Genomic DNA, 19683 nt, shown 5'->3' on the forward strand with positions numbered 1-19683 from the left:
TTAAGAAGCTGCAACATCAACACAGGAACAGAGTTTTTAATTTTAATATTTTTTGATGCAGCAAAAGCTTGCACTGTCCTAAAAATAAACAGTTTTTAAGCACCATTCCTCTTTTTACAGATATGTATCCCAGAAGGTCACAGTTTAAAACTTGTGCATACTTTGGCCAACCTTAGAGTGTTTGTCACGGTATCTGTGAAATACTGGCATATTGTATTATTTGTGACCTGGTCTTGTTTTAACTGTGCTATTTTCAAGTTGTTCAAACCTTTTTTCCCCATTAGGAACTTTGACACACTTTGGTAATTCCTTGTATTTCCATGAAACCCATAATGACACACTTTGGTAATTCCTTGTATTTCCATGAAACCCATAATGTTGTCGTACGTACATGTTGTGACATCAGTGGGAGATTTTCCGTAAATGCCAAGGTTGTGCTAAAGTTCTACTACAGGTGTGCTACTGTGTCAACATTTATGCTACAGTTGTTTTTTAGCCTGCCACATAGTAAAAGGCTGGTATGTTACATCATCAAATGGTGTGTTATATTATGTTCATGGGCAACCGTTATCATCACACACTGGTTTGTCACAGTTATACACCATGACCTCCAGGATGCCTATCCATGAAATTGAGAATGGGGCTTGACACTTCAATGAAACAGTCACCTCACTGTAAAGTGGTGTTCTGTCTTTTCTGTACATATAGGTTTTGTGTCACCTCTTCAGCTGTTTTCATGGCTGGAGATGGCGAGCAAAGGAAAATACATCCATTATGGATTCCTGACCACACCAATCCAAAATTTAACCCAAAGCCAGAGAAATTATTGAAACAACTGAAATTGTCAGCTGAGAAAAGAAAGACAAAGCTTTTATACAAGCAGAATAAGAGGAAGTGAGAATTTATAGACACGGGACCATTTGGCATGAACCTTCTGACAACTTTGTACAGCACCTCCGGATACTGGTTCAAGAAACTGATGTTTAGAAGACTACTGCTTCTGGTGTATTATGGCTGCTTTGAAATGTGAACTTCAAAGTTTACAAGACTGCAATTTTTTTTGGTCTTTGAAATATGACTGTGCTGATATTTTAGCCCCATATTTCTTTTTAGTTCAACCCTCAGACATGTGCAGAAACAGCCATTATGCTCTGCATACACCTGATCTGGTCAGATCTCAGGTGCAGTACAGATGTACTGTACCTAATCATATACGTCGGAACTGTCATGTACTGTGTCATCCGGTTTTTGGCCATGCCTAGTTTGGGGTTCTGTTTCTTTTCGGCATAGTTCCTGAATTGTTGGAATGATCTCATTTAGGGGATGTTGGTTTGTGCTGTATTTGTTACTTCTCTTTCTGGGTGTTTCCTGCTTGGGCTTGTCTGTCTCACTTGGTGCTTGGTGGGGGGCGTCACACTCTGTCTAGGCCACACCCTGTTCTGGTTCATTCCACAGCTGTTTCCAATCTGTAGCTCATTACTTGGTGTATTTAAGCTTCAGTGGTTGCACTGATAAGTTGCCTGATCGTGGCGCCTGTGCCACCGCTTCCAGCTTCGTTCCTTTGTATTATTGAAGTCTTGCTGCCACTTTGTGTTTTGACCACCTGCCTGTTTATCCCGACCACGCCACTCGCCTGATGATTTTGATCTGTTTGCTGTTTTTGGACTGCCTCTCTGTGTACCGGACCTCACTGATTAATTCAGTAAACGACTCTTTGAACCTATGCTACTGTGTCGAGTCCCGCATTTGCCATTCCTGTTCAACAAACCTGTCAGGAACATTCAATGAAATTCATCAGTTGTTGGGTAAACCTCTGATATGATGGCCATACTGTGGCATACAGGGATGTTCAGTGACAACATAGTGGCCTGCATTTATATAGCACTCTTCCATCTGAATCAGAGGCTCAAAGCGCGTTACAATGATGCCTCACATTCACCCATTCACACTCACACACTGATGTCAGGGTGCTGCCATGCAAGATGCTCACTACACACCAGGAGCATCTTGGGGATTAAGGACCTTGCCCAAGGGCCCTGAGTGATTTTATGGTCAGGCTGGGGGTTTGAACCGAGGCTCCTCTGGTCTCAACCACAATGCTAAACCACTAAAGCATCACCTCACTGACATAGTCACTGTACACACTACTGATTTATCAACAACAGCCCCAGGTATTAACAAGAAAGCACCTTCATGATGTTTATAATAAATTAGTGTTTGCTTTGAAATTTGTAGACTAAAAAATGTTTTCGCAAGAGTCTGTCATGGCATATCATATGACACATTTATGAGGGCATGATTCAACACACAGGTGCCCCAGTACTGAGGACCCCAGTGGTTGAAGAAGGTCAAGGGGATCCCCACATTTCACCTGGATGCATTGAATGGTTGCTTTCGAGAGATGGGGATGGAACAGTTGTCTGCTTAGGTGGATGACATCCAGGAACCAAGGTGGATTTGTGGTGTGGTGGATGTGGATCATTACCCCATCCCCGTAGAGACGGTGCCTGCTCCCAGACCACCAATAACCAGCAAAAATCTATTTAAGCATAAAAATTCAAAAAGAAAAAATAATATAGCACCTTCAACTGCACCACAGACTAAAACAGTTAAATGTGGTTTATTAAACATTAGGTCTCTCTCTTCTAAGTCCCTGTTAGTAAATGATATAATAATTGATCAACATATTGATTTATTCTGCCTTACAGAAACCTGGTTACAGCAGGATGAATATGTTAGTTTAAATGAGTCAACACCCCCGAGTCACACTAACTGGCAGAACGCTCGTAGCACGGGCCGAGGCGGAGGATTAGCAGCAATCTTCCATTCCAGCTTATTAATCAAAAACCCAGACAGAGCTTTAATTCATTTGAAAGCTTGACTCTTAGTCTTGTCCATCCAAATTGGAAGTCCCAAAAACCAGTTTTATTTGTTGTTATCTATCGTCCTCCTGGTCGTTACTGTGAGTTTCTCTGTGAATTTTCAGAACTTTTGTCTGACTTAGTGCTTAGCTCAGATAAGATAATTATAGTGGGCGATTTTAACATCCACAAAGATGCTGAGAATGACAGCCTCAACACTGCATTTAATCTATTATTAGACTCAATTGGCTTTGCTCAAAATGTAAATGAGTCCACCCACCACTTTAATCATATCTTAGATCTTGTTCTGACTTATGATATGGAAATTGAAGACTTAACAGTATTCCCTGAAAACTCCCTTCTGTCTGATCATTTCTTAATAACAGTTACATTTACTCTGATGGACTACCCAGCAGTGGAGAATAAGTTTCATTACACTAGAAGTCTTTCAGAAAGCGCTGTAACTAGGTTTAAGGATATGATTCCTTCTTTATGTTCTCTAATGCCATATACCAACACAGCGCAGAGTAGCTACCTAAACTCTGAAAGTGAGATAGAGTATCTCGTCAATAGTTTTACATCCTCAATGAAGACAACTTTGGATGCTGTAGCTCCTCTGAAAAAGAGAGCTTTAAATCAGAAGTGCCTGACTCCGTGGTATAACTCACAAACTCGCAGCTTAAAGCAGATAACCCGTAAGTTGGAGAGGAAATTGGGTCTCACTAATTTAGAAGATCTTCACTTAGCCTGGAAAAAGAGTCTGTTGCTCTATAAAAAAGCCCTCCGTAAAGCTAGGACATCTTACTACTCATCACTAATTGAAGAAAATAAGAACAACCCCAGGTTTCTTTTCAGCACTGTAGCCAGGCTGACAAAGAGTCAGAGCTCTATTGAGCCGAGTATTCCTTTAACTTTAACTAGTAATGACTTCATGACTTTCTTTGCTAATAAAATTTTAACTATTACAGAAAAAAATTACTCATAACCATCCCAAAGACGTATCGTTATCTTTGGCTGCTTTCAGTGATGCTGGTATTTGGTTAGACTCTTTCTCTCAGATTGTTCTGTCTGAGTTATTTTCATTAGTTACTTCATCCAAACCATCAACATGTCTATTAGACCCCATTCCTACCAGGCTGCTCAAGGAAGCCCTACCATTATTTAATGCTTCGATCTTAAATATGATCAATCTATCTTTATTAGTTGGCTATGTACCACAGGCTTTTAAGGTGGCAGTAATTAAACCATTAATTAAAAAGCCATCACTTGACCCAGCTATCTTAGCTAATTATAGGCCAATCTCCAAGCTTTTAAGGTGGCAGTAATTAAACCATTAATTAAAAAGCCATCACTTGACCCAGCTATCTTAGCTAATTATAGGCCAATCTCCAACCTTCCTTTTCTCTCAAAAATTCTTGAAAGGGTAGTTGTAAAACAGCTAATTGATCATCTGCAGGGGAATGGTCTATTTGAAGAGTTTCAGTCAAGTTTTAGAATTCATCATAGTACAGAAACAGCATTAGTGAAGGTTACAAATGATCTTCTTATGGCCTCAGACAGTGGACTCATCTCTGTGCTTGTTCTGTTAGACCTCAGTGCTGCTTTTGATACTGTTGACCATAAAATTTTATTACAGAGATTAGAGCATGCCATAGGTATTAAAGGCACTGCGCTGCGGTGGTTTGAATCATATTTATCTAATAGATTACAATTTGTTCATGTAAATGGGGAATCTTCTTCACAGACTAAGGTTAATTATGGAGTTCCACAAGGTTTTGTGCTAGGACCAATTTTATTCACTTTATACATGCTTCCCTTAGGCAGTATTATTAGACGGCATTGCTTAAATTTTCATTGTTACGCAGATGATACCCAGCTTTATCTATCCATGAAGCCAGAGGACACACACCAATTAGCTAAACTGCAGGATTGTCTTACAGACATAAAGACATGGATGACCTCTAATTTCCTGCTTTTAAACTCAGATAAAACTGAAGTTATTGTACTTGGCCCCACAAATCTTAGAAACATGGTGTCTAACCAGATCCTTACTCTGGATGGCATTACCCTGACCTCTAGTAATACTGTGAGAAATCTTGGAGTCATTTTTGATCAGGATATGTCATTCAAAGCGCATATTAAACAAATATGTAGGACTGCTTTTTTGCATTTACGCAATATCTCTAAAATTAGAAAGGTCTTGTGTCAGAGTGATGCTGAAAAACTAATTCATGCATTTATTTCCTCTAGGCTGGACTATTGTAATTCATTATTATCAGGTTGTCCTAAAAGTTCCCTGAAAAGCCTTCAGTTAATTCAAAATGCTGCAGCTAGAGTACTAACGGGGACTAGAAGGAGAGAGCATATCTCACCCATATTGGCCTCTCTTCATTGGCTTCCTGTTAATTCTAGAATAGAATTTAAAATTCTTCTTCTTACTTATAAGGTTTTGAATAATCACGTCCCATCTTATCTTAGGGACCTCATAGTACCATATCACCCCAATAGAGCGCTTCGCTCTCAGACTGCAGGCTTACTTGTAGTTCCTAGGGTTTGTAAGCGTAGAATGGGAGGCAGAGCCTTCAGCTTTCAGGCTCCTCTCCTGTGGAACCAGCTCCCAATTCGGATCAGGGAGACAGACACCCTCTCTACTTTTAAGATTAGGCTTAAAACTTTCCTTTTTGCTAAAGCTTATAGTTAGGGCTGGATCAGGTGACCCTGAACCATCCCTTAGTTATGCTGCTATAGACTTAGACTACTGGGGGGTTCCCATGATGCACTGAGTGTTTCTTTCTCTTTTTGCTCTGTATGCACCACTCTGCATTTAATCATTAGTGATTGATCTCTGCTCCCCTCCACAGCATGTCTTTTTCCTGGTTCTCTCCCTCAGCCCCAACCAGTCCCAGCAGAAGACTGCCCCTCCCTGAGCCTGGTTCTGCTGGAGGTTTTTCCCTGTTAAAAGGGAGTTTTTCCTTCCCACTGTCGCCAAGTGCTTGCTCACAGGGGGTCATTTTGACCATTGGGGTTTTTACGTAATAATTGTATGGCCTTGCCTTACAATATAAAGCGCCCTGGGGCAACTGTTTGTTGTGATTTGGCGCTATATAAATAAAATTGATTGATTGATTGATTGATGTGGCCACTTGACGGACCAGAACATGCTTCCAGATCTGACTTGACCTATGTCATATCAATCAAAAATAGCAGACCTATCATCTACTTTATGTGGTTTAGAACCATCCGGTTTTCCCTCTATTGTCTACTGATGTTCTATTTACTCAAGTAACTTGACAACCTCAGGGGGGACTTCCGATTACGCCATGGCGAGGTAGGGTGCGAAGCTTTGGAGCTCCTGAAAGCCAAACGCAGAACTTCCCCAAAAACTCAAAAACTTTGAAGATTTGGAAATATACAAGTTGCTATGAGTGGGAAGAGGAAACAAAAGGGTCTTGACGGCCGTAATAATCAATCTAAAATTTCGGAGGTGAAGCCGATGGTGAGTTAGCTTCCGAGCTAGAGGAAAATACCGAACACGCTAACATGCACATTAGCACGTGTTTGAAGAGCATCACAGAGGAGATACGAAGCCTGAAAATGGAGATGAAGGGGGGTTTCAGTGCATTTGGTGAAGCCCTAAGAAGAGACATGAATGAAAAGTTGGAAAGCTTTAAAGAAGAGATAAACCACAGGCTCACTTCACTCTCCGCTGAGCAGCAGCTACAGGGTGCGAAAGTGAGCGAGATGGAAGCAAGAGTGGAGAAGCTGGAAAGCAGGGCTCAGGAAGCAAATGACTTGCTGATTCCTTTACTAAAACAGCAAAAAAACCTACAAGATAAGCTCACGAATTTGGAGTCCAGGTCGCAGAGGAATAACATCTGCATTTAAGGAGTTAGTGAAGGGGAAGAGGGTGAGTTTGTCATAAAGTCTGCGGAAAACCTGCTTCAACACGAGCTTAATTTACCGGAGGGCACAGTACTGCAAATTTGACGTGCACATCGCTCGCTGGCACAGAGATCCGCCATCGGACACCAGCCGAGACCAATCATTGTGACTTTTCTGGAATATGTTACTAAGGAGAGGGTCCTAAGAGAGTTGAGGAGGAAGAAAATACAACAGGGAAATAAAACGCTGTCATCTGACCATGACTAAGTGATGGAGATTGTCCAAAAAAGAAAAGAATACAGTGCTGCTAAAAGAGTTTTAAAGGAGAAAGGGATCAGATTCCAGACACCGTTCACCAAGATGAGGATTCACTGGGATACAGGAGTCCGTTCCTATAGCAATGTGAGTGAGGTCAATGCAGAGCTGAAGAGACAGGGCTCATGGGGGAGACGCAGGATCCCGCCGCGCCACCCACGCCTGACGCAGCACCAGAGGCGCGACTCGACGCAGCGATGGGATGGCAGCACGCGGAGGCAACACGGAGAAACAATGCAGAAGCAGCACAACGAGTTAAGGAAAAGTTACAAAACCTCCATAGACCCTCGGACCAATGATGGTGAGGTAGAAAAGTAAAGAAAATGATGTAAAAATTCAGGTATCTCAAGGGTAAATAGTTACTAACATTAAGACCCAATATATGCACAAACTAGGCTGCTCAGGCTCTGTGTGCTTACTTAGTTTTAAGTTTATACATTGGACACATTTGCGACACATGTTTGACATGGTAGTCAGTACCAAGTTAGGGCCCTCTTTTGACAAGAGGTTTTCCCCTTGGTCCTCCAACGGGATCAAATGGCTGGAAGGACAGGAGATCCTTCCACCTTTTGGAGTCCAGTTGTATTTTTTGTTCAGTACTGTTCAATTGTTTGTTTTTGTTTTTACAGTGTTGGTGGGGTTACTGATTTTATTTTTTGTCCATTCTAATGACAAAAGATAATATGGTAAATATTGCATCCTTAAATGTTAATGGTTTAAATAGCCCAATTAAGAGGGGGAAAATACTGCCTAAGATAACAAAAGAAAAAAATCAAAAATATACTTACAAGAAACACACCTTTCTCAGCAAGAGCATGACACACTAAAGAAGCTTGGATATAAAAACACATTTTCTAGTAGCTTTAAGAAAGACCCTAAAAGAGGAGTGGCCATATTGATCTCAAATTCTGTTAATTTTGAATTAATTAGAGAAATTAAGGATAAAGAGGGGCGATACATAATTGTAAAAGGTAAAATAGATAATAATACAGTTACCCTAGTAAATGTTTATGTACCTCCCAATAGTGATAACTTTTTTATAAAGGCACTGTTTGAAATATTAACTTTGGAAAATGAGGGCGTCCTAATTTGCGCAGGGAACTTTAATATGATTTTAAATGACAAGCTTGATACCACAAACAAAAAGAGGAATAAAACCCATCTATCCAGACAAGTCAACACTACAATAACAGAACTTGGGCTGTTCGATGTCTGGAGAGAGCTTCACCCCGGTGAAAGAGATTACACTCACTATTCAGCACCTCATGGTGTCTGTTCTAGAACAGACTATATTTTTATGAATAAAATTGACAGATATAGGCTCAGGAGTTGCAGTATCGGAGTGACTGATCTCTCTGATCACATGTGTCAACAGACAGTGAGGATTCTGATGATGAAGGAGATGATCGCTCTTTTGTTCTAGATGAGGAATCAAAGCAGGTGGACCCACCAACGTGCACACAGATCTCCACAGCTTCTGTTTGCAGTTTCTCCAGGACTCGGCGCTGTGAGCTCCATCTCAGCACCGAGTCCTGGAACGCAGAGATGCAGACACACACTGCTCCAGCTGTGGCTCCAGGTGCATCTCATTTAAAGCATTGAGATGGTTAGCTTCGATTTTGTTAATTTCCTCTTTCGTCCCTTTTGCGCTCTTGCTTCGCAGGCTGTTCGGTAATAAAGCTCTTTTGTCCACCTTTTCTCAACGAATTGTGACTTTTTTACTTTTTCCCTTTGTTCAGGAATTGTCGTGTGCCGTGTGACTGGGCCATAAAATTAGAGACCCGTACAATAAACAATTAGTGTATGAACATGAAGAAATAGAAAAAATGTTCAAAAATCTTTATGAAAATTTATATTCACAACCCCCAGTAAGAGAAAAGTGGATGATGAAACAATTCCTGGATTACTTGGACCTACCATCGATAAGTGAAGCACAAAACAAAATTCTGACCTCGGACATCACTAAAAAAGAACTAGATGAAGCAATCAGTAGGTTAAAGCCAAACAAGATGCCAGGTAGCGACGGTTATCCCAGTGAATAGAAGAGTTAAGAAGAGTTAAGTCCTCTGCTCCTAAAATCATTTAATTCAATACTTACAGAGGAAATACTGCCCCCATTATGGAGGGAGGCCATAATTTCAATTATTCCAAAGGATGGGCGAAATAGAGAGCACTGTGAATCATACAGACCTATCTCCATTCTAAATGTGGACTATAAAATATTCACCTCAATTATTTCGAAAAGACTAGGAATGTTTATATCTGATCTGACTGACGGAGATCAGTCAGGGTTCATTCAAGGGAGGCAGACCCATGATAACATAAGGCGCACCTTGCATATAATAGATCAGATTCAAAAACAGGACTTGAGTGCTGTCTTGGTTAGCCTTGATGCAGAAAAGGCCTTTGATTGCATCAATTGGGAATTTTTATATCTGGTGTTGGAGAGATTAGGGTTTAATAAGAAAATAATACTATGTATTAGAACATTGTATCAGGAACCCACAGCCAGGATTAAAATCAATGGTCATTTAACTGATAAATTCGCCTTAAAAGGCGGGACACGTCAAAGATGCTGTCTTAGTCCAACATTTTTGCGATTTATTGAACCCCTGGCACAGGCAATTAGACAGAACAAACATTTAAAAGGTATTAATGTAGGACAACAGGAACACATCATTGGGCTTTTTGCAGATGATGTTATTCTATATCTTCAGGATCCTGACAGGACTCTTCCTCAATTTATGACAATTTTGGAAGATTATGGACAATAGTCACAGTATAAATTAAATCTAACAAAGACACATATTTTGTCACTAAATTATTCTCCTAAACAAGAACTTACTGTAAAATATAGAATTAAATGGAATGCTAAAACAATAAAATATCTTGGGATAGTAATAACAAAAAAACTCGACAGTGTCTTCAAAATTAACTACAGCCAGATTAATGATAAAATCCAGAAGGACTTTAGGCGATGGTCTGCTTTTAACATGGATTTGGGCACACGAATTGAGGTGATAAAGATGAATATCCTACCAAGATTGTTATACATTTTTCAAGCTATTCCATACAAGATCCCAGAAACACAATATAAGTCCTGGGATGTCTTTTGCCTGCCCAGACAAATCTAGGCAAAAGACCAAGAATTAGATACAAAACACTGCAGTTAAGTAAAGAAGAGGGAGGACTCTCTTCGCCAAACCTGAGGGAATATTTTTATGCAGCTCAATTGAGATATCTGGCTTGCATATGCTGCCCCCATAACAGGCAAAATGGAAAGATATAGAAACCAGCGTCAAACCTTTCCAAATTCAAACAGCATTAGGAAATAGAATGAACATCTTATATCAAGAAAATGATAACGAAATTATACATCAAATTATGAATATTTGGGCCAAAATTGTAAAGGAATATAATATGGAAGGCGAGAGCAAAATTCTGTTTGGCCCGTCTATGCCTCTGATTTTAAACCTGGAAGAGCTGACCTTGGCTTCAGACAGTGGATTGATAAGGGCATCACTGCAATTAGTGTGCTCGTCAAAGGAGGGAAATTCAAGAGTTTGGGGGAGCTCCAAAGGGAATTTGAAATTGGAAACTGTGAATTTTTCAGATACCTACAAATCAGGGATTTCTTCAGAAAAAAAAGATAAAGCCACACATATCTTCAAAGGGTAATGAAATAATAGCTATTCTAACTGAAGCATATACAAAATCTAAAAAGAAAATTATATCCAAACTATATCTGGGATTCCAGAAACAAAGAGGAGATAACACTGGATATGTTAAACAAAAGTGGGAACTAGAACTGGGTATGGAAAAGTCTCAAGGTGATTGGCGTTCAATGTGGGGCACTCAACACACAACTACTAGCTCAAAGAAGTGGAGAGGATTTGGCTGGAAGAACTCAATTTGTTTCTTTATTACACCTCACATCAAAAGTAAACACTTTCAGTTACCACAGCCGTGCTGGAGATTGTGCGGACACATGGATGCCAATCACTCCACATATTTTGGTCTTGTACAAAAATCCAACTATTTTGGAGCAAAATTTGTTCAGTGATTCAAAAGATTTTAGGATATCCAATTCCTAATGATGTAAAAATCCTGTATTTTGGTGTGATAAAAGATGTAATTATTCTAGAAGACTGGTATCTGTGTAAAATAATACTTGTTGCTTGTAAAAAGGCGATTACCAAGAATTGATACAAACCGGACTCTCTGAACCTCAAACAATGGACAAGCATAGTGAATGAAATATTTTTAATGGAGAAGATCACCTTCACCCTGAGGTGTAGAGGAGAAGACTTCACTAATAAGTGGGCAAAATGGATCTCCTACACAACACAGGGAAAGGATGCTGCTTCCACATGATTCAAGTTTGGACTTCCAGAGACAAGTTATGCAATTTAAAGAGTTTATGGTATACCCACACACTGTAAGTGTTCTTGTTTATGTATATGTTCTTTAAGGTCAATAAATATCAGTAAAGAGTGGAAAAAAAAGAAGCAACCTCAGTTTAGCCAGCATCTCTGTAAAGTAGAGAATGTGGTCAGGCATGCATCACTTCCGGGTTATCCGAGTGTGAGCAGCGTGAGAAGAGGCAAAAGAAACTTTGAAAACTTATTTATATAATTTTTTCTTCGGAATCGGACCAAATGGACAATGGCTATGGAAGGTTACTGGACCTTGGATTTATGTAAAACAATACCTTTCAGCGTAGTTTGGGACAGCGGCTAGTGGTTAGCCACGCTACCGAGCAGTGTAAACAACCGGAGTTGAAAACACTACGAATGGCACCAAAGAAAAGCTCGGTGGTTGAGGAGTCGGAGGAGGTTAAAAAGGCGCTTGAGACAGTGTCACTGGACATAGCTGACACAAGGGACAAGCAGGACAAGATACTCAAGCTAGTGGAGGAAGTCACGCGACTACGAGCGTTATTAGAGGATAAGGACAAGAAGATCGAGGCTCTTGAGAAGAGAGTTGGGGACTTGGAGCAGTATTCAAGGATTAATGATGTGGTTGTGACTGGTTTAAAGATTAAACCCCGTTCATATGCCCACGCAGTGACCGCGGGCAGTGATCTCGAACCCGGCGAGATGGAGGAGAGCTCTGCGGAACAACAGGTCGCCGCGTTCCTGGCGTCCAGGGACATTGATTTGGACATAAACTGTCTTGAAGCTTGTCACCCTCTCCCTACGAAGAAAGGCGCTCCTCCTGTGCTTATCATGAGGTTTTTCAACAGAAAAGATAAGGTTACATTGTTGAGGCAAGGAAGAAAACTGAAAGGTATGAATGTTTACTTGAATGATCACTTAACAAAAACAAATGCAGACATTGCTAAAAAAGCCAGATACTTAAGGAAAACAAACAAAATTCAGAATACATGGGTCAGGAATTGTAAAGTCTTCATTAAACTGAATGGGTCTCCTGAAGTAGCTAAGGAGGTGCTGGTTATTAAGGACATAAAAGAGCTGGAAAAATATGAAATATGAGTCAATAATGTATGGAGAAATAAAAAAGTAAAAAAAAAAAACTAGTTCTACTTCACAAACCACTGAATCAAAACCCAAAATCTCTACTTCAGGAGATTAAATAATACAACAGAGGATAATAAACCAGGAATTATTGGAATTAAAAGCAACTGAATATACTGAACATAAGATAATGGATTTGGAAAACGAAACAGACCCTGATAATATGTTTTTTTTCGACTGATACCGTTCATTGCAACTACTATACGGAAGAGGATTACAATAATACAGTTAAAACAGAAGGTAAATTATCAATCATCCACTTTAACAGCAGAAGTACGAGGGCTGTCAATAAAGTAACGGTCCTTTTTATTTTTTTCAAAAACTATATGGATTTCATTCATATGTTTTTACGTCAGACATGCTTGAACCCTCGTGCGCATGCGTGAGTTTTTCCACGCCTGTCGGTGACGTCATTCGCCTGTGAGCACTCCTTGTGGGAGGAGTCGTCCAGCCCCTCGTCGGAATTCCTTTGTCTGAGAAGTTGCTGAGAGACTGGCGCGTTGTTTGATCAAAATTTTTTCTAAACCTGTGAGACACATCGAAGTGGACACGGTTCGAAAAATTAAGCTGGTTTTCAGTGAAAATTTTAACAGCTGATGAGAGATTTTGAGGTGATTCTGTCGCTTTAAGGACTTTTCACGGTGCGAGACGTCGTGCAGCGCTCTCAGGCGGCGTCATCAGCCTGTTCAAGCTGAAAACCTCCACATTTCAGGTTTCTATTGATCCAGGAAGTCGTGAGAGAACAGAGAAGTTTCAGAAGAAGTCGGTTTCAGCATTTTATCCGGATATTCCACTGTTAAAGGAGATTTTTTTAATGAAAGACGTGCGGACGGATCCGCGCGTCGGTACGCAGCCGACGCGGTGCGGCGGCACAGGAAAAACACCTCCGTGTTGATAACCATTTGTAAAATCCAGGCGGCTTTTGATGGCTTTCAGTGGAGTGAGTATATGAGAAATTGTTTAACAGGCAGGACATGTTCCAACTTGTCCTTAAGGCTTTCAACAGAGGTGTTTTTCCTGTGGCGGAGCGTCGCGGCGGCTGCGTCCCGACGCGTGGACCCGTCCGCACGTCTTTCATTAAAAAAATCTCCTTTAACAGTGGAATATCCAGATAAAATGCTGAAACCGACTTCTTCTGAAACTTCTCTGTTCTCTCACGACGTCCTGGATCAATAGAGCCTGAAATGTGGAGGTTTTCAGCTTGAACAGGCTGATGACGCCGCCTGAGAGCGCTGCGCGACGTCTCGCACCGTGAAAAGTCCTTAAAGCGACAGAATCACCTCAAAATCTCTCATCAGCCGTTAAAATTTTCACTGAAAACCAGCTTAATTTTTTGATCAAACAACGCGCCAGTCTCTCAGCAACTTCTCAGACAAAGGAATTCCGACGAGGGGCTGGATGACTCCTCCCACAAGGAGTGCTCACAGGCGAATGACGTCACCGACAGGCGTGGAAAAACTCACGCATGCGCACGAGGGTTCAAGCATGTCTGACGTAAAAACATATGAATGAAATCCATATAGTTTTTGAAAAAAATAAAAAGGACCGTAACTTTATTGACAGCCCTCGTATGTACACAAACTTTAACAGTATCAAAGAATATCTCCAGCAGTTTACAAAACCCTTTAGTATAATAACAATTTCAGAAACATGGTTCAATGTGCAATCAATGCGCAAAAAGGAATACAACTTGAGTTGGATGGTTATAATCTAAACTACATCAATAGAGTGAATAAAGGAGGTGGAGGTGTTGCTATATATGTGCATAAAAATATTAAATTTAACATAATAGAAAGTATGACATTAACAATAAAAGATGTGTTAGAATGTATATCAATAGAAGTTTACAATGGAAACAAGAAAAAAAATTATAAGTTGTTTATATAGGGCACCAGGCTCAAATATGGCTATATTTACAAACTGGGTGGACAAAATGTTTTCATCAATAAATAACAAAAAATATTTATATGTGGAGATTATAACATTGATCTAATAAACCCCAATAGACACACATCAACTGACGAATTTATAAACACAATGTACAGGATGAGCTTATACCCAGTTATCACCAGGCCAAGCGGAATTACATTGAATAGTGCAACTCTAATAGATAACATCTTCACAAACAATATAGAAACTAAAAATATAAGTGGTTTATTGATATGTGACATAACTGACCATCTTCCTGTGTTCACTGTGTATGACTCCAATTGTAATTTTCAAGTAAAACCCCAATACTCTGCATTTAAACGAGTAAGAACCCAAAAAGCAATAGCTCAACTCAATAATGACTTAACAAAACAAGATTGGCACACTGTGTACAGGGAGAATGATGTGGATTGTGCCTTCAATAAATTTCTAGACATTTTCAGTTCATTATATGACATAAACTGTCCAATACGCCAAGTCAACAAAAACAGTACTGCCGCCAAAAGCCCATGGTTAACAAAAGGTCTACAAAATGCTTGCAAAAAGAAGAATACATTGTACAGACAATTTGTTAGACTAAGGACAAAAGAATCTGAACATAGATATAAATTATATCAAAACAAACTAACTAATATAATCAGAGCCAGCAAGAAATTATATTATACCAGTCTATTAAATAATAATAAAAATGACACCAAGAGAATCTGGGAAATTCTTAACACTATAATCAAAAATAAGGTAAGAGATCATTCGTATCCAAATTATTTTATTGATAAGAACAGGGACATCTATAATATGAATAACATAGTTAATGGTTTTAATAACTTCTTTGTTAATACTGGACCTGACTTGGCAGCAAAAATTCCCGAAGGTGGTAACAAGGAGCAGGAATCACTCATAAAAATCAATCCAAACACAATGTTTCTCTCCAGTGTTAGTGAAGCCGAAATAATAGATATTGTTAATAAATGTAAAAATAAAAAATCAACTGACTGTTATGACATAGATATGAAGGTAGTAAAAACAATAATTAAAAGCATATCAAAACCCCTGACTCATATATGTAACTTGTCATTTCAAACTGGGACATTCCCGAACAAAATGAAAATGGTAAAAGTTATTCCACTATACAAAAATGGAAATAAACACATCTTCACAAACTACAGACCGGTCTCTCTACTCCCACAATTTTCCAAAATTTTAGAAAAGCTTTTTAACAACAGGTTAGAATCCTTTATAGAAAAATATAACATAATTAACAAAAGTCAATATGGGTTTAGGTCTGGAAGGTCAACTTCACTTGCAATAATTGAAGCAATAGAAGAGATCACAAACACCTTAGATAGTAAAAAGTATATAGTTGGAATATTCATTGATTTAAAGAACGCATCTGACACAATCACTCAATTCTACACAATAAACTGGAAAGATATGGTATCAGGGGAGTGGCTTGGAACTGGATTCAAAGCTATTTAACGGAGAGACACCAGTTTGTGCAGATGGGTGCATTCAAATCTGGATGTTTGGGCATCGCTTGTGGGGTCCCACAGGGATCCATACTGGGTCCACATTTTTTTAATCTCTATATAAATGACATTTTTAATGTGTCACAATTACTAAAATTATTGTTATTTGCAGATGACACCTGTGGTAATTATAGCAAACTTATTAATATGGTAAATAGTGAATTAATTAAGCTGAAAACCTGGTTGAATATTAATAAATTATCCCTAAATATAAATAAGACTAAAGTCATGTTTTTCAGAAATCATAATGACAGTTCTAATTTACCAATAAATATAGACGGTGTAGAAAATAGAAAAAGTGTCAGAAATCAAATTTTTAGGGATAACCATTGATAGTAAATTAAGCTGGAAGTCTCATATCAGCCACATAAATAAAAAAGTTTCCAAGAATGTCTCTATTATGTACAAAGCAAAATATTTTCTGGATCATAATGCATTATATTTATTGTATTGTTCTTTAGTCTCTCCTTATTTAACATACTGTATAGAAATCTGGGGCAACAATTACAAAAGTTTGCTACATCCCCTCTGTATACTCCAAAAGCGTGCAATAAGAATCATCTAAACAGATTAGATGATATATTATATTGTATAGGAGACCTCTTTGGAACACCAGCGGCTGTGTGTGTTTCTCCAGGTAACACTGGAGTTGCGTCAGGAAGGGCATCCGGCGTAAAACCTGTGCCAAATATCAATGCGGATCTGGTTGTATCCGCTGTGGCGGATACAACCAGATCCGCCACAGCGGAAATATGTTGGATACTCTTATATTGTAAGAGTATTTTTACTCTTACAATATAAAGGCACTTTATATTGTAAGTCAAAAGCCATACAATAATTACGGAAAAACCCCAACGGTCAAAACGACCCCCCTGTGAGCAAGCACTTGGTAACAGTGGGAAGGAAAAACTCCCTTTTAACAGGAAGAAACCTCCAGCAGAACCAGGCTCAGGGAGGGGCAGTCTTCTGCTGGGACAGGCTGGGGCTGAGGGAGAGAACCAGGAAAAAGACATGCTGTGGAGGGGAGCAGAGATCAATCACTAATGATTAAATGCAGAGTGGTACATACAGAGCAAAAAGAGAAAGAAACACTCAGTGCATCATGGGAACCCCCCAGCAGTCTAAGTCTATAGCAGCATAACTAAGGGATGGTTCAGGGTCACCTGATCCAGCCCTAACTATAAGCTTTAGCAAAAAGGAAAGTTTTAAGCCTAATCTTAAAAGTAGAGAGGGTGTCTGTCTCACTGATGCAAATTGGGTGCTGGTTCCAGAGGAGAGGAGCCTGAAAGCTGAAGGCTCTGCCTCCCATTCTACTCTTACAAACCCGAGGAACTACAAGTAAGCCTGCAGTCTGAGAGCGAAACGCTCTATTGGGGTGATATGGTACTATGAGCTCCCTAAGATAAGATGGGACCTGATTATTCAAATTAATAAAATAATAAAATAAATGAAACATATTTGTATACATATGTGTGTATGTGTATGCATGTGTGTATAGGTGATGTATGTGTGTATTTTGTGTATATATATATATATATATAGAGAGAGAGAGAGAGAGAGAGAGAGAGAGAGAGAGAGAGAGAGAGAGAGAGAGAGAGACAGAACTACCATCGACGCATACAACAATAAGTCTTCTAAATAGTCATTCTCTGAATAAATGTGGGGAACTTATTGACATATGAAAATGACTCAAGGAATGACACCAGCAATATCAATAAAAAAAAAATTGATTGACAATAATAATAATATTATTGTCATTATTACTAACTATTATGGTGGGAATTCTTCTTCTTCTTATTATTATTATTATTATTATAGATATTCATCACTAATATATGACATCAATTACATAATAATAAAAAAGGAATATTGGTCACACTCGGTAGTGGTAATAATGTATGGGTGTTTGGGAGTGGGATTAAATAAGCTCGTCTTCTTCCCACCCCTGTTCGGGCTAAATGCGCGTGTATGTATGTTTGTACGTATGTTTTTCCTGTTCCTTTCAACCTAATGTGGGTAAATGTAAATGTGAAAGAAATGCTTATTTTGTAAAGCTCGAAATAAATAATCAATCAATCAATGCATGCTATGCACACGTGGGCTGTATTTAATAACAATATTTAAAAACAGAAAAAAGTTTAAGTAATACCACATGCTAATACTTTCCTTTGGCCTCTCCCTTTTTTCAAGCAGGTTTGTTGGTTTGCTACAATGGAAGATGGATCTGCGTGTTTCTTTGGCACAACTTTTCATTAGAAGCCCTTCCTGACACCTCCACAATACATGGAAATGGGCATGAGTGTTCTTGAACTGGGGGCCTTTTGTTATGGAAACAAGCCAACTAACCACTTGGCCACCATACTGCCCTTTTTTTGATGATACTTTGAGGTGTCTGCCACCAAATAACAAAGTGTCACAAGTTTTAAAAGATCTGTCTACACACGCTGTTGATGATTGGTTGTCCATTCGGCTGCTCCCGTTTTTTTTTTGTGTGTGTGTGTTCGGGGTCGCCACAGCGGATACAACCACATCCGCATTGATATTTGGCACAGGTTTTACGCTGGATGCCCTTCCTGACGCAACTCCAGTGTTACCTGGAGAAACACACACAGCCGCTGGTGTTCCAAAGAGGTCTCCCATCCAAGTACTAACCAGGTCCCGCACTGCTTAGCTTCTGAGATCTGACGGGATCAGGCTGACACAGAGCAGATCGGCTGCCTACACACGCTATTGATGAAGTATTTATATTTTGAATCTTTTGTTCAGCATTTCTTTTTGTTTGCGGTCAAGAAAAACATCATAACACAAGATTGCAATATGTAGCAGGCACTCAACAATTTGTCACCGTATAGTCCGTGATAATTTTATAATAATCAAACATTTTCCAACAAACATTAGCAAGAGTGAGTAGCAAATAAAACATTTATTTCCATGTTTAACACATTTTTGGTTACAGCTGGAATCTATTTTTGAAGCAATTTGTTATGTGTGATTTCTGTGTGTGTGTGTGTGTGTGTGTGTGTGTGTGTGTGTGTGTGTGTGTGTGTGTGTGTGTGTGTGTGTGTGTGTGTGTGTGTGTGTGTGTGTGTGTGTGTGTGTGTGTGTGTGGAGGAGGGGGGTTGGGGTGACAGGTTGTTTGAATGTAGGAAAATAGAGGAGGTTGATTTAGAAAGTTTTCAACATAGTGACAACCAGACACTAGCTCACTAGCATGGAACAGAGCAGACACTGATTACACAATCTGTGCTCTGTTTACACATACTGTATGAGTCACGCAACATCAGTGATTAAATTTGATTTTCTTTTTTTTTTTCCAAACAGAGAAAGACTTTGTTCACAAGACATACAGGTATTTTCAACACTCACATCTTTGCTTGGAGAATTAAATGTTAAAGCTGTTGGTGAGAAGCACCTCTGCCAATATTCCACTGTACCTCTTTGTTTAAGTTCCCTGCAAAATGGGCAGATCTGCTCTTCAGAAGTGTTACCAGGTCATCATATATATCACTTGTCCGTTGAAAGGCGTTCTCTTCCCCCACCTGTTTAATGCCCTGCAAAAACAGTTAAAAACAGCTTCATTAATTACTAAAATACCTCAATTATAATGTGACCAACATCGCCCAGAATAACTAA

The 19683-nt window shown here is 39.3% G+C and overlaps 1 protein-coding gene across 1 annotated transcript in view; it reads right to left on the reverse strand.

Annotated features, from left to right (window-relative positions):
• The window catches only part of armc4 (armadillo repeat containing 4), a 342895-nt gene that overhangs the window by 281082 nt on the left and 42130 nt on the right, over positions 1 to 19683 (reverse strand). Inside the window, exon 7 of the mRNA XM_034172024.1 lies at positions 19485 to 19601. Within this exon, the coding sequence (XP_034027915.1) occupies positions 19485 to 19601 (117 nt within the window). The remainder of the gene's footprint in view (positions 1 to 19484; positions 19602 to 19683) is intronic.

Source organism: Thalassophryne amazonica, chromosome 1, assembly GCF_902500255.1.
Source record: "Thalassophryne amazonica chromosome 1, fThaAma1.1, whole genome shotgun sequence".
Lineage (NCBI taxonomy): Eukaryota > Metazoa > Chordata > Actinopteri > Batrachoidiformes > Batrachoididae > Thalassophryne > Thalassophryne amazonica.